At 41.3% G+C, this 16,462-nt stretch overlaps 1 protein-coding gene across 1 annotated transcript in view; it reads left to right on the forward strand.

The window, feature by feature from the left end:
• prkch (protein kinase C eta) overlaps window positions 1-16,462 on the forward strand; it is a 200,309-nt gene that overhangs the window by 150,403 nt on the left and 33,444 nt on the right. The window contains exon 10 of the mRNA XM_033027436.1: window positions 3,236-3,390. Coding sequence (XP_032883327.1) covers window positions 3,236-3,390 — 155 coding nt within the window. The remainder of the gene's footprint in view (window positions 1-3,235; window positions 3,391-16,462) is intronic.

The following is a 16,462-nucleotide window of genomic DNA, read 5'->3' on the forward strand; positions in this document are numbered from 1 at the left end:
AAATTCTTTGGGATGACAGTAGGCTTCTTGGTTAGTGGGATTGGAGTAGGGAGAGTAGAAGATGTTCATGAATATTCCTCCCCGCTAGTCTGGGCAGGTTCTGAGGACACCGCCAGGGACTACATCCGGGCAGTTGCTTTCTGTGGGTTCACTCTTAGATGAACCCAATTCGATATTTTCAATGATGACCATGGGTGAAGGTGAACCCAAGGTAATTTGGGCAGGTTACGCCATTTCACTAACCCTCCCCTCCTCCCCTCCTCCCCTCCTCATCACAATGAGCATTAAGCTCATTGGGGAAGGATCTGTTGTTTAGTTTAGAGCTACAGCATGGAAACAGGCCCTTCGGCTCACGAAGTCTGCACAAACCAGCGATCCTTGTACATTAACACTATCCTACATACACTAGGGACAATTTACACTTACACCAAGCCAATTAACCTACAAACCTGTACGTCTTTGGAATGTGGGAGGAAACCGAAGATCTCGGAGAAAACTCATGCAGTTACGGGGAGATTGTATAAACTCCATACAGACAGCACCTGTAGATGGGATCAAACCCGGGTCTCCGGCGCTGCATGTGCTGTTAAGGGCCTGTCCCACTTTCACAACCTAATTCACAACCTCTGCCGAGTTTGCCCTTGACTCGTACTCGCAGCATAGTCGTCACGAGGTCGTAGTAGGTCGTAGTAGGTCGTAGGTAGGTCGTAGCAGGCCGTGATGATAGTCGTAGGTACTTGTGGCATCGTCTTTTTTTTCATGTCCTTTATCCATCCACGGTGTCAAAGCATGTGTATGAAAATATTTGTTCATTTAAGCCCTAGTTAGTACCAATGTCTTGGGCCTCACATGTTGGTTGCATCACAGCTAGATAAAGTGATTCCAATGTACAGGAACACAATAATCTTGTGTGGTGGACTTAGCCCGGTCCTTGAGGGGAATGGCCCTCTTCCCCATCTAAAACATCTACATGAGCCGTTGACTTAAGAACACATCGTCCATCATATCCCCACCATCCGGAACATGCCCACATCTAGCTGCCGCCATCGAGCAGGAGATACAGATGCCTGAAATCCCACACCACCACCAACAAGAGACAATGGATCATCTCTTGCACTATCTTTGACTTATTGTCTAATTCCTTTGCAATAATGTCTTGTTTTTTTTATGCAGTGTTTTTCTTTCATTGTCTTGTAGAATGTATGGTTAATTCATGTATGATTTATATTATGTGTGTTGTTTGTGGCTATGTGCATGTGATATTGCTGCAAGCAAGATTTTCATTGTACCTGCACCTCACCGTACTTATGCATAGGACAATAAACTCAACGTGACCTGCTACTGAACTTTCCATTAGCAGGCAAAATGTTCGTTGGCCCACTGCCAAGCAACTGTTGAATGTACCCATTACCTTTTGCAGAGTTGCAGGTCATGAAAATGATGATGTATTATGTGTAAGACCCTGCGTAAATTACAGGGTGTACTTCAAAGGATTGCAGATGAATGCAGGCAGATTTGAGGAAAATTATTGTCATTTTGTTAGTAATGGTGAATTCTAATAGTCAATAGGCACATCTGTTTCAGGGAGAAAAGCAGCTTAATTAAATAAACCCCTCTCATACTTCTAAAAAAAATGTTGTGTGACTACTGGTAGAACCAGCTATTATTCTTCTTCAGCATTGTCTTTCAATGAATAGAGTGCAACCCAGGTGAACGGGGGCTGTTTCTGACACAAGGGTGTGGGAGAAGCGACCTCATCACTTGAATAAAGAGCTGTAGATGCTGGTTTATACCAAAGATAGGCACAAAGTGCTTGAGTAACTCAGTGGGCAAGGCAGTATCTCTGAAGAAAAACGATAGGTAACGTTTCAGGTCAGGACCCTTCTTCAGACTGAAAGTGGGGGGTGAGGGGGAGAGCAGAGCTGGAGACACAAAAAGACCAGGACAAATCAGGGTCGGCAGCAGAGTGGGGCCCATGTGGCCCAATTGTTGGCTAGGGAAGGTGTGATCTCATGAGGAATATATTGTGGCGATCTGTGGAATTGGTTAAACGACAAGGGTGGAAAAGGGGGCAAGGGGGGAGGGGAGGAAAGTGGGAGAAGTTACTTAAAATTAATGAATTGAACATTTATACTGCTGCGTTGTAAGTTACTCAAGCGATATATATGAGGTGCTGTTCCTCCAATTTACATGTGGCTTCATCTGTCAATGGAGGAGGCCCAGGTCAGAATGGGAAGGGGAGTTGAAATGGTTTACAACCGGGAGATCCTGTACACCTCGGCAGTGTTCAGCGAAATGGTCACTGAGTCTGCTCGAGCAGTCATCACATGGCCTGATCGAGCCCTCGGGACAAGTACCACTGGCTACTCACTGGTGGGCAGGCTGACTCTCAGCAACCTTCGTAAGGTGATCTTATTGAAGTAAACAATCCTGAAATTAGTTAGGGGGGAATCTAGGAGGGGAAAGAGGCAATGGGGAGATGTTCCCACAAGTGGGCAAATCTAGAACGAGGGGACGTAGTTACAAGGTTAGGGGGATGCACATTTAAAACAGTTGCATAGGAACTTCTCAAAGAGTGTGGTGAATCTGTTGAATTGCTGACCCTGGAGGGTTCTGAGGGCAAGGCCTCCAGTGATAATTAAAAAGGAAATAGATGCGTTTTTGACAAGAAAAACAATTGCGGAAGAGAAAAGGAGATGACGCCTGTGGGAGATCGTGTTGAATGACAGAACAGATTTGGGGGCTGAGTGGTCTACTGCTGCTCCTGTCTTCCTATGTTCTAAGATGTCCACCACATCCACTATATAACCAGTTCTCTGACTGTCACTGACACCTGGGTCTCCGATCCCTCTGCAAAATGTCCCTTGCACCAACACTGCTGCCTCTCTGTTTTATCTCTCCACCTCACAGACCAAGCATCTGGTCATCACTTGATCTGTGAGGCAGCAGCTATACTAGCTGCACCACTGAGTTACCCTAAAAAATAGTGGTAAAAATAGTACCACTATTGTACACCTTGCCTCCGTATCTACTCAGAGGACAGTGGAACCTCAGTTTAGTGTCTCATCCAAAAGATGGGTTACTTTTGGTGGAGCAATTCCACAGTGGAGAGACAACCTAGGTGTGTGTATCATAAGTTTTGAGACAGAGGCTTGAAGGTTCTGAGCTCAAGAGTGGGCCGCAACTGTCACAGTTCAGCAAAACTATTTTGAACAATTTGCGTTATCTCTTGCAGGACCGGCTATTTTTTGTGATGGAGTATGTAAACGGGGGAGACTTAATGTTCCAGATTCAACAAGTACGGAAATTCGATGAAAAGCGCGCCCAGTTCTACGCTGCCGAAATTACCTCAGCACTCATTTTTCTGCACAATAAGAAAGTTATATACAGGTAAGGCTGAAATCTGTGTCACTGCCATTGGGAGATGAAGGAGTTGGTCTGCATCATGTTATTGTCAGCGGTGAATCACTTGGAAGCATAAAGGTTTCTATGGGCAAGAAGGCCAGCCTCTATTGTGTCAGTTATTTTCTAAATGAGTGCAACCTCTTCTGTTCTGCTTTCTCTTTGAAAAAAGGTCTGGTAGCTCTTTATCACCCATTTTAAAAACATTTAACTTAGCGCACTGAATGTTTGCAAAGTGTGAAAGAGGTTGATTACTGTAACAGACCTGATTGACTGACTGAATTAATTGATTGAAAGATGCAGCGTGGAAACAGACCCTTCAGTCTACGCCGACCAGCGATCACCTGCTCACGCTAGCTCTTTTATCCTTTCTCATCCACTCCCAATATATTAGGAGCAGTTTACAGAGGCCAAATAACCTACAAACAGACTTTCATTTTCTTTATTCATTGCAATTTAACTTTTCCCATCATCCAATTGTCGAAGGGACTTTCAAGATTATAAACGATAAGCTGTTCTTCCAATTGTTATTCTCCTGTACGTTACCTGTCCACAATCTAGTTTTGAACAGTATTGCAGAGTTGGCAAGAGCCAAATACTGATGACTGTCAGATGATCCTGACAGTAATCAGCTTGAAGCTTCTTTTAGTGAAGGATATGCAGGTTTAAATGCTGCCGAATGTGAGAGGAGATGTTGTGCACTAACATAGCCTAAATGGGCCGAATGGCTGTCCTCTGCTCTGCAACAATTCTACGATTGTAAACTGATAGGGAGTTTCAGAAGCAGGTTAAAGTCATGAGATATGTTGCTACATGTTTGGGCTTTGATAAATCAGTAAAGTACTCATAATTTACTGAAAAAGGAATATATTTGGAGCCAGTTGGAGCTTGTCCTAAAAATTACAACTTTGAGAAAATACCTCATGGGTTGCAGTAACCTGATTGCTAGCTTGTAAACACATAGTACACTGTGGTGTGACAGTTATGGTGTAAATATTTGCATTGGAAATGATAAATGAGTTCAACAGATAAACCTATGCGATGCTCGGAATGCACAAACAAATTATGCAACAAAGTCTTCAATGCATATTCATACTCACAATACAAAACTAAATAAAATCAAATCCAAATGATCTTCAATAATTTGGAATGCTAGTTAAAACTTTTGAATGTGGTGAATGAGCACCATTGTGAATGTAGTTCAATTGCTAAAGGATTGACTGTTCTGAATGGAAATAGGTAATGTTATTAATCTTCTCTCCTTGCTGTGTCTGTATAATGGATGTTCTGTTTCTTGCCCAGTGGGATTTATCTGTAAACATGTTGAATATACAGTATACTTTTTTCAGTGCAGCAACAAATTGACTGATTTTCAGCACTGTACACAGAAATGCATTCTCTAAATATAATGTTTCACTGACAGCACCCAGAGGTTTCCTGTAAATTTGTCAGCCATTGAAACCACTAGGAACATATTGCACCAGAATCCATCAATAAATCTACCGGATAGTGGAGAGGTCCAATGAATGTGCTCTCGACAACAAAACCAGAAACCACCTGAGAATGTATTGGATGCCGAAGTTGATTGGCCAGCTCCAAACAACAGAGCAACTTATAAACAGAGGCATTTGCTACCTTCTGCTTTTGGTTCTGATCCCGATAAAACTGGCATCAATGATTTGAACTGAAAATAATGATGTGCTAGCACAGAAAAATCAGGTGATTTTGCCAAGTATTTCTAATATCCTGTGGAAAAAAAATCCGTTTTTTCCCCCACAAGTACTTTACATTAATGTAGCTTTCTGTAGGTTAGTATCAACATCAGCTGTCATAATGAAATAAAGACTGCATGATCTGTGCAAAGTTACCCGATATCAGCTTGCAGTATTATCGCTGGTTTGTCTGCAGTTGATTGGGGTATGGAGAGCACAGGGTGGCATGTTAATGGGGTCAGTAGGGCACAGTCCCAGTAAGAAGAGACTTAAAAAAAACTAAAATGTAAAAACAAGGAACTGCAGATGCTGATTAATACATAAATGGGCACAAAGTGCTGGGGTAACAGCAGGTCAGGCAGCATCTCTGGAGAACAAGGATAGGTGATGTTTTGTGTTGAGACCCTGGGGTACTATTGTGGAAAAGTAGATATTACTCACATAAAATTAAAAGAAACAAACAACACTCTCCAGCAATATTTAACATGCAGTGACCAGTCATTTACTTTATACTTCGTACAATTAAAAGTAACGTCCGGCATATGTGGATGGGAGTGGACAGAAATAAAGGCTTAAAGGCAAAACAGCAAGTACTGGGAATCTGAAACAAAGTCAATCAGCAGATCAGACACCATCTGTGGAAAGAGAAACAGATTTAATGTCAATGTTCCTTTAACAGAAATGGAAAAGTGAGAGTTCAAGTGTCAGAATGGGTCAGTTCTGACAGAAACAGAAAAAGCTGCTTGATTAAATTCAATATTGAGTCAGGATTTTACATTTTACACGGGTCAGTTCTAGAACAATTTCATCAACCCATAAGATAAACTCAGTTTTTCTATCTCCTCAATTACATCTCACATTTGCAACTTGAGTTTTATATTTCTCACTTTAGGCTAGTGCCCAGACAACCTTCATTTATGGACTCCATCTGTTCTTCCCACTCCTCCTGTGCATCTTATAATTCTCTTGGTTTCTCATTTATCCAGAACTGAATCATTGACCTGATGCTAGATAGACACAAAATGCTGGGGTAATTTAGCGGGGGAGTAACTCAACTCATTGACCTGATGCGATTGGTCTGTTTCGAGAATAATGCAAAATAAACAATAATGCAGATCTTTTCCACACCAATGGCAATGAAATAAAATGTCATCTTCCAGTCAGATAAACATTTTTCTAACTAAGAAAAGCCTAAACAGAAGAAATATGTCCTGGCTCCTTCACGCTTTCTGGAAACGTGGCCATTATCAAATCTTGAGGAGCACGTTCTGAAAAGTGACTAAACCATGCAGCCCTAAGACTTTTGCCTCCATCACAGTGAGGAGATGTTGGGTGGACTCACTGTGGTGGATGTTAATATGTGTTTATTGTTGTTTTTTATTGTATTGTATTATATGTATGACTGCTTAAATTTCGTTCAGACTTCGGTCTGGATGACAATAAAAGGCTATTCTATTCTATAACCATTTAACAAATACAGCACGGAAACAGGCCATCTCGGCCCTTCTAGTCCGTGCTGAACACTTACTCTCACCTAGTCCCATCTATCTGCACTCAGACCATAACCCTCCATTCCTTTCCCGTCCATATACCTATCCAATTTATTTTTAATTGATAAAAATGAACCTGCCTTCACCACTTCCACTGGAAGCTCATTCCAAACAGCTACCACTCTCTGAGTAAAGAAGTTCCCCCTCATGTTGTCCCTAAACTTTTGTCCCTTAATTCTCAAATCATGTCCTCTTGTTTGAATCTTCCCTACTCTCAATGGAAAAAGCTTATCCACGTCAACTCTGTCTATCCCTCTCATAATTTTAAAGACCTCTATCAAGTCCCCCCTTAACCTTCTGTGCTCCAAAGAATAAAGACCTAACTTGTTCAACCTTTCTCTGTAACTTAGGTGCTGAAACCCAGGCAACATTCTAGTAAATCTCCTCTGTACTGTCTCTATTTTGTTGACATCTTTCCTATAATTTGGCGACCAAAATTGTACACCATACTCCAGAATTGGCCTCACCAATGCCTTGTACAATTTTAACATTACATCCCAACTTCTATACTCAATGCTCTGATTTATAAAGGCCAGCACACCAAAAGCTTTCTTTACCACCCTATCTACATGAGATTCCACAATCGTGTATTGTGTTCTATTTATTCGTATGGCTGTATGGTAATTCAAATCTCACTGTACCAATTGGTGCATGTGATAACAAATGTCTCTTGAACTCTTGAACTCTTGATCTAAACTCTTTCAAGGCAAAATATCTCATAGGGCTTTGTCAGAATTGGTGAAATGGCCAATGGAAGTAATCTTTGACTAAAGAGGAAAAGAGAATTGTTGAGCAAATGGGAACATAGGATTTGCTCCTTACCTCATAACCTATATCCTTCATTCACTTAACGTAGAGAAATTAATTGATCTCAGTCGATGATTCTCAGTAACTGAGCCTCTAGACCCCTTTTAAAAGACTTTTGAACTTACATGGATGGGAAAGATATAGAGGGATATAGGCCAAACAGGGGCAAATGGGATTAGCTTAAATGGGGCATTTTGGTCGGCATGGACAAGTTGGCCCGGAGGGCCTGTTTCCATGATGTATGGCAGTATGACTCAATTACTCTTGAATAGACAACCTCAGGCAATTGTAACATACTTGTCAAACATGATTTCCATTTCATAAACCTATGTTGATTTTACCCAATCCTGTTCTTATTTTAGAAGCACCATGTTATCACATTCTTGATAAAAGCTTTAACATTTTCCTCAACACGGATATCAGGCTAACTTGTCTATAGTTCCACGTTTAACTCTCCCTGCCTTTTGCAAACAGTGGGGTGAAATTTTCTATTTTCTAATGTAGGAGAACCATTCTAGAATCAATGCAGTCACCATTGCCATATCCAACTCATCTCAGGATGCAGAATGCAGTTCCTGGGGATTCATCTTGGAATCACCTTCCAATCGTATTATTTTCTACAATCCATTTAATGCTGTCATTTGCTTAGCTGCTTCTCCTATAACGCTTCACACACTTTCTTTTTAATATGTTTTTGACCAATTCTGATCAAACTTTTAGTCAACTATCATAATATTGTTTACGTGGCCTAGTGTGATGTTTTGTTCAATTATATTCCTACAATTTGGTATATCTTTACAAAGTTAAGATGCTAGACAAATTGCTTGAGAAAACTATAGCACCCAAAGATATGACCAGGCAAAAAAAAAGTTGATCCAGGAAATGGAGATTCGAAGAGTTGATGAAGAGTTTTTTAAAGCAGTAGTCTTTCTGTTGACTGGATAACACTCAACAAAAGCTTTTCACTCTACCTCGGTACACGTGACAGTAAATAAAATCAAACTAAACTAAACACAAGAGGAAAGAAAAGTTGTCACAATATTTTACAAGTGGAATAAATCACAGCTGGGAAACAATTTACTGTCTTCATCATTTGTGTACGTTGCATCTGGAAATCCCTCCATGAGGAACCAGAACTTTCTGGCTGGAGATTGGAATTATTCCAAGGTATTTGTTCAGAAACCCAGAAACAATAAGGACTAAATGTTTTATAAACTTTTTATAGAAAGTAACTTCAGTCAGGGAACATGTGACAGAAAGCATTCATTTGATAAAGCTGTTACATAAACTCATTAATTAATTCGCACAACTGTAAAAAGTTTGTTGTTTTTTAAATCATCCTTCCTTTGAATACATGGATAAAGACTGCTACCTCAAAAATCCAAACTCAGCAATTGTGATGATGACCATTGGAGAGAATTAAAAATCTCACCACAAAGTGCATCTGAAAAAAATCAGAACTCTCACTGGGCAGATTGAAGTTCTGCATCAAATCTTTAACATTTGCTTTAAAGTTTATATGTGTAAATGTGTATATTTTAATGTATTTTAATATATGTGTATATATGTATATATGTATAAATGTGTATATTTTAATGCTAGGAGCATTGTAAGAAAGGTGGATGAGCTTAGAGCCTGGATTGACACCTGGAAGTATGATGTTGTGGCGATTAGTGAAACATGGTTGCAGGAGGGCTGTGATTGGAAACTAAATATTCCAGGATTTCATTGCTTCAGGTGTGATAGAATTGGAGGGGCAAGAGGTGGAGGTGTTGCATTGCTTGTCAGGGAAGATATTACAGCAGTGCTTTGGCAGGATAGATTAGAGGACTCGTCTAGGGAGGCTATTCGGGTGGAACTGAGAAATGGGAAAGGTGTAGCAACACTTATAGGGGTGTATTATAGACCGCCTAATGGGGAGCGAGAATTGGAAGAGCAAATATGTAAGGAGATAGCAGATATTAGTAGTAAGCACAAGGTAGTGATTGGGAGATTTCAATTTTCCACACAGACTGGGAAACACATTCTGTAAAAGGGCTGGATAGTTTGGAGTTTGTAAAATGTATGCAGGATAGGTTTTTGCAGCAATACATAGAGGTATCTACTAGAGAAGGGGCAGTGCTGGACCTCCTGTTAGGAAATAAGACAAGTCAGGTGGCGGAGGTATGTGTTGGGGAGCACTTCGGGTCCAGTGATCACAATACCATTAGTTTCAATATAATTATGGAGAAGGTCAGAACTGGACCTAGGGTTGAGATTTTTGATTGGAGAAAGGCTAACTTTGAGGAGATGCGAAAGGATTTAAAAGGAGTGAATTGGGACATTTTGTTTTATGGGAAGGATGTAGAAGAGAAATGGAGGACATTTAAAGGTGAAATTTTAAGAGTACAGAATCTTTATGTCCCTGTTTGGTTGAAAGCTGGAAGTGGTGGCGGCAGGTTCGTTGGTATCATTTAAGAATAAATTGGATAGGCATATGGATGAGAAGGGAATGGAGGGTTATGGTATGAGTGCAGGCAGGTGGGACTAAGGGAAAAAAATTGTTCGGCGCGGACTTGTAGGGCCGAGATGGCCTGTTTCCGTGCTGTAATTGTTATATGGTTATATGAAAGGAAATAGTAATAATTGGAAAGAGCCATGGTTTTCAAGGGAAATTGGACACTTGGTTCGGAAAAAGAGAGAGGTCTACAATAATTATAGGCAGCATGGAGTAAATGAGGTGCTTGAGGAGTATAAAGAATGTAAAAAGAATCTTAAGAAAGAAATTAGAAAAGCTAAAAGAAGATATGAGGTTGCTTTGGCAAGTAAGGTGAAAGTAAATCCAAAGGGTTTCTACAGCTATATTAATCACAAAAGGATAACGAGGGATAAAATTGGTCCATTAGAGAGTCAGAGTGGACAGCTATCTGCAGAGCCAAAAGAGATGGGGGAGATCGTTTGTGGAAAACAGTTTCCACAAACTATTTTATTTACTTGATTGTTTAATTAATGATTATGAGCCACTGGTGCCAGTTCTTCTTATCAAGTCCATATCAGAAGATTAGAAATAGTTCAGTCAGAGCTGAACACACTTCTCGGCATCTGCATACAATCGCGCCTTGCGCTTCTTGTGCTTCTTGTGCATAGTGGTGGAAAGATTGGTGGAAACAGAGCCGCGATGTGAACGGTCTTTCCTTACCCCTGGTGCCAGTTAATCATTGTGTAGTCATGGTGACACAGTGCCACATCATACAATCATTTCAGCACACATGGTGGTCATTTTCAAAATTCATTGGTACCATCTCCTCGAAAGAATTATCAATTAGTCTTGCTTGCATGCTCATTCCCATGGCTCTGCAAGCATTTTCTTTTTAAATTATGATTGAAATTTTATGGCAGAGCGTTCCAGACTATAACTGCTCGCTTATTGCAAAAACATTCCTCATCTGCCCCTGGTTTTGTTCTGCCAGTTATTTTTAATCTGTGTCATAAGAACAAGACTAAGCTAATTATCACTCGAGCCGATTCCACCATTCAGTGAGATCATGGTTCCTATGTGACCTGCCAGCCGAAACAGTTCTTCCCATTGGTGATGTGTAGTAAGTCATTACTGTTAGCTTTTGGAATTTGTTAACAAGAATGCATAGAAAAACTGAAAGTTAATCCTATTTTAGTTCCTATTCATTGAGGTTAAATTAGGATACAGAGTGGAATGTTGTTAAAACCGTCACAATCTAACTTACAGGTATGTAGGAAAGAACTGCAGATGCTGGTTTAAATCGAAGGTAGACACAAAATGCTGGAGTAACTCAGCGGGACAGGCAGCATCTCTGGAGAGAAGGAATGAATGGGTGACGTTTCGGGTCGAGACCCTTCTTCAGACTGATGGTCTGAAGAAGGGTCACCTATCTGAAGAATGGTCAAAGAAACGTCACCAATTCCTTCTCTCCAGAGATGCTCCGTGTCCCGCTGAGTTACTCCAGCATTTTGTGTCTACCCACAATCTAACATATCACTTCAGACATTTTAATTGGACATTGTCAGCCCGGACCGATTATTGATTCAGATCCAATTTTATGTAATAGACTGTTGTTCTATTCTGGTGCTAAATTCTTGAAAGTCTGTGGAATCAATTTTATAATCCATTCAGATGTTGCGTTTTATAACAATGAGCTTTAACTGCTGGGTATAACAGAAATATACACAGGAGCTATGGTAAATGCATGATGTGCCACCTTTCAGTGGACTTTGCTCTTGTACAAGAGTGACTCAGTGGTGGAAACAGGAGCTGACGCTGCACAGTTCGCTGATGACACAACAGTGGTGGGTCTCATCAGTGACAATGATGAGTCGGCGTACAGGATGGAGGTGGAGCTGCTCACAGGATGGTGCAAGTCCCACAACCTCATTCTCAACGTGGGAAAAACTAAGGAGATGGTGGTTGACTTCAGGAGGGCGGGAAAACAACACTATACACCTCTGCACATCGATGGAGCTGATGTGGAAAGGGTCAGCAGCGTGAAGATCCTAGGACTCCACCTGTCAGATGACCTGACGTCCATGACCAACACCACAGCACTGGTCAAGAGAGCCCAGCAGCAACTACACCCTCTCCGAAGACTACGGAAAGCAGGTCTCCCCACTACACACCTAAGAACTTTTTTTAGGGGGACAATCGAGAGCACATTAACCTACGGCATCACTTCCTGGTTCGGGAGCTGCAAGGCTTACGAACGGCACCAACTAGACAGGATTGTGAAGACCGCCAGCAGGTTTATTGGTGCTCCACTCCCTTTCCTGCTGGACATATACAGGAAGAGATGTATCAGCAGAGCCATCTCCATCATCAAAGACCCCTACCACCCATCGCATCACATATTCTCCATCCTGCCATCTGGGAAGAGGTACAGGAGCATTAGCTGCAAAACCAGCAGGATGCTCCTCAGCTTCTTCCCGCAGGCTATAAGACTGATAAACGGACTTTTCCCCCTGCCAAAGTATCGCGCACCAACCACCAACCTGGACACACTGCAGCAGAGCCACTGTCGTGCCGCTGCCGATCGGAACGCCTGTTGATGTTTAGTAGAGAGTAGAGTGTTTAATTTGTTCATGATATATGTATTTTTATTTCTATTTATTTTTTACTGCACACTGAATGGACACTGGTTGAGTAACGTTTTTTTGTTTCCTCTGGGTATGTGAGTACTCAGGAAAATGACAATAAAGATATACTATACTATACTATACTATACTATACTATACTATACAGCTCCTGCAATCAGATTCAACGCTGACCAAGAAACTGCCGTAATCTGAAGCAGCAGGTCAGGCAGCATCTGTGGAGGCAAGGGGATAGAAGATGTATCGGGTCGGGGCAAACTGCATGAGGGCTGAGAGTGTCGAGGGGAGTTAGCCAGTAATAAGAAGTGGCAGGCAATAAATGGAGCTAGATGAGGAAGGGAATGCCATTCAGTGAAACAAGGTGAGGGGAGTGAAGGGTGGATGAAGTCAAATACTCGCAGTCAAGTCAAGTCAAGTCAAGTGAGTTTATTGTCGTGTGTCCCTGATAGGACAATGAAATTCTTGCTTTGCTTCAGCACAACAGAACATAGTAGGCATTGACTACAAAACACATGAATAAATAAACTGATAAAGTGCAAATAAGAGATAATGGGTTATTAATGTTCAGAGTTTTGTCCGAGCCAGGTTTAATAGCCTGATGGCTGTGGGGAAGTAGCTATTCCTGAACCTGGTCATTGCAGTCTTCAGGCTCCTGTACCTTCTACCTGAAGGTAGCAGGGAGATGAGTGTGTGGCCAGGATGGTGTGGGTCTTTGATGATACTGCCAGCCTTTTTGAGGCAGCGAGTGCGATAAATCCCCTCGATGGAAGGAAGGTCAGAGCCGATGATGGACTGGGCAGTGTTTACTACTTTTTGTAGTCTCTTCCTCAAGGTGATGCAGACCGTGAAGGGCGGCATATTTTAGAATCTGTTTGGCAAGAGAAGTGGCAAAGAGCAGAAGTGGGAAGCTGAGAAAGGGTCATAGAATCCCCTATGAAGAGAGGAGGAAAAATGAAGACATGTCAGGAAGAGACTTTACAGTGGAGCAATAAAATGGAGTTTCAAGAGACTGCAGATGTTTTCATGTTCTCCTTGTGGCCATATGTGTTTTTCCATGTGCTCCGGTTTTCCTCCAAATTCCAGTCAACGTTTAGTTTAGAGATTCAACATAGAAACAAGCCCTGCAGCGTACTGAGTCCATGCCAACCATCGATCGCCCATACATTAGTTCTGTTATCCCACTTTTGCATCCTACGCATTAGGCCCAATTTACTAAGGCCAATTAACCTGACGAATCTGCATGTCTTTAGAATGTGGGAAGAAAGTGCAGAACCAGGAGGGAGGAAACCCACACAGTCACAGGGAGAACGAACACAAACTTTGCACAGACAGCATCCAAGGGCAAGATCGAACTGAGGTCTCTGGCGGTGTGAGGCAGCATCTCTACCGCTGCGCCACTGCTAAAGAATGCTGATCAGTGGTGTAATTCATTACTGTACGTCACCCCGTGTTTGGTGATTGACATTAGAGTTCATATGCACATGAGAACGTGACTGAGAAATAGTGTGAGAATGCAATCGATGGAAATGTATTGAGAGCCAGAATAATCTCTATGGGCTGAATGGCCACTTTTTTTACAGTACGAACATTCAACCTAATCAACATTACCAAACAAGCCATTTATATTATGGATACAAGGAATTGCTGATGCAGGTTTACACAAAAGGGCACAAAGTGCTGGAATACTGAAACACAGCAGGTCAGACAGCATCTCTGGAAAACATGGATAAGTGACATCTTGGGTTGGGACTCTCAATATAATGGCAATATAAGCCATTTATATTGTATTGTTTTATACTGCAATATGGCAATATAATCCATTTATATTGCTTTCTTTGCAAGAGCTGATTTTATCTTATTGGGAGTATAGTGAAATGTGAGTTTCCAATTTGTATTTGCATATATAGAAATCTGAATTCTAAGGCAACTAGCTTTAGTTTACCCTTGGTGAAGTTGGACAGCTCTTGTGCAACCGTAACCTTCTTTGCAGTGTGAAGGTTAGCGTTGCAGTAATGTGATTTGTGAGTTACAACTTGCACATTTAAGGCCCCATGATCTGAGCCTGAGCATGAGCAGGCACGGAGCAGCTTGGTGAGTCTGGATAACAAACCAGAGGGGGAATTAGGTCACGCTATATCTTGTGTCAGGCCCTGCAGCTGTCATTTAAAACTAATGCTCCGATGTGACAGTTCCGAGGGAATCTCATTCAGCTACCAACAAAGGACTTTTAGTGGCTTTGGTTGATTAAAACTTTAAACATCACAATGAAAAAAGGAGTAAACTGGACTAAAATTATATACTTCCTTTTGAAAGATATATAGGGCATACTATTGAGAATCCATGATAGCTGTCAATGAACAAAGTAACAAGTATTTATTTAATCTGAATTTAGGACCGGTCAATACTGGCTAGAAAAATAAATGGAATTAAATAATAATGAAATACAATGAGGTACTCTTGATTAATGACCACACATTTTTGATTGGATATAAAACCATCTAGTCTCATGTACTCAAATAAAACCATTGCATCATGCAAAGAGGTCTCCCGGAGGCTGGCCAGCAATTATCACCCAATAGACATAATTAAAACTGTGACTTTGCCATGGGCTTATTGGTAAACCTCCCAACGTAAAAGGAATGACATTTCTAAAGTAGGCCGCTGCCTCGGGAACATTGCGTGATTAGACATTTCTGAGTTATTTTCCAATGCACCTTCATCATCTCTATACAGTTCATCCAGTGTTACTTCATCACAAAGTTGTATCAATAGAATAGGCCACAATAGAAGATGAGATTGAGGAAAGGTTCACCAAGGTTACAGACAACTCCAGCTTTACCCCTTTCATTCAGTCTACTACAAGCATGGTCATCCAAAAGATAAGCTTGTCCCAAAAGGTAAGTAAAGCAGTAGCTCTGAATCTCAGGTAACACGGCATAATCCATGCATTCATTCTACTACAAGCATGAATATCCAAAGTAGTGCTGGAACCATCATATCCCACATAATATAGTTGCCTCATCCATGGTTCACATTCAGTTCTGTTCAGTTATCTCAACGATTTCAGTGAAGCATTAAAGGTGAATTTTTTATAAGCATTTATCAAACTTAATACAATTTATTGTCTTTGTTTATCCAAACATGGCATTTTATGGAGTAAGCATTTTAAACCATGGGACTGAAGCCCCAGGATAATAGTTTACTAAATATTAAAATCAACCCAGAGCACATGGAATGTTTTGAAAGAATGGCAATCTCATTCTTGTTGTTTTAGAAGTGTATGTTATTGATTTTGAATACAAACTTCACACAGAACTGTGATCTGCACTATATATTACTCAAAGTGCTTTTGTGGTCTTCAACAGATGCATCGGGCATGCCACCTGTACCCATGCAGAACTCATTGATTTCATTAACTTTACTACTAACTTGCACTCTGTCCTCAGATTCACTTGGACTACCTCTCACACCTCTCTCTCCTTTCCTGATCTTTGTCAACATCACAGGGTACAGAATATGTACTGACGTCTGCTATAGTATCACTGGCTCCCAGTAATCTTGACTGTACTTCCTCCTACCCATACTCTTGCAAGGATGCCATCCTTTACTCTCAACTTCTCTCTCTCTGTCCCCTGCATCTGCTCCAACGATGAGGCCTTCCACTCTAGGACATCTTTCTTCAGTCCGACCTGCAACATTGCCTATCCATGCATGCCACCGGCCTGATCTGGGTGTTTTGTTTAAGATTGCAGCATCTGCATATCCTGGTGTTTCTGTGGATGGAGCCCTGTAGTTGTGGATGGAGCTCTCATCCATGTCTCCATTTTGTCCTGCAGTTCTGCTCTCACTCTCCCTTCTTCCAGATGGAACAAGGATAGAGTTCACCTAGTA

The sequence above is a fragment of the Amblyraja radiata genome, chromosome 9, assembly GCF_010909765.2.
Source record: "Amblyraja radiata isolate CabotCenter1 chromosome 9, sAmbRad1.1.pri, whole genome shotgun sequence".
Lineage (NCBI taxonomy): Eukaryota > Metazoa > Chordata > Chondrichthyes > Rajiformes > Rajidae > Amblyraja > Amblyraja radiata.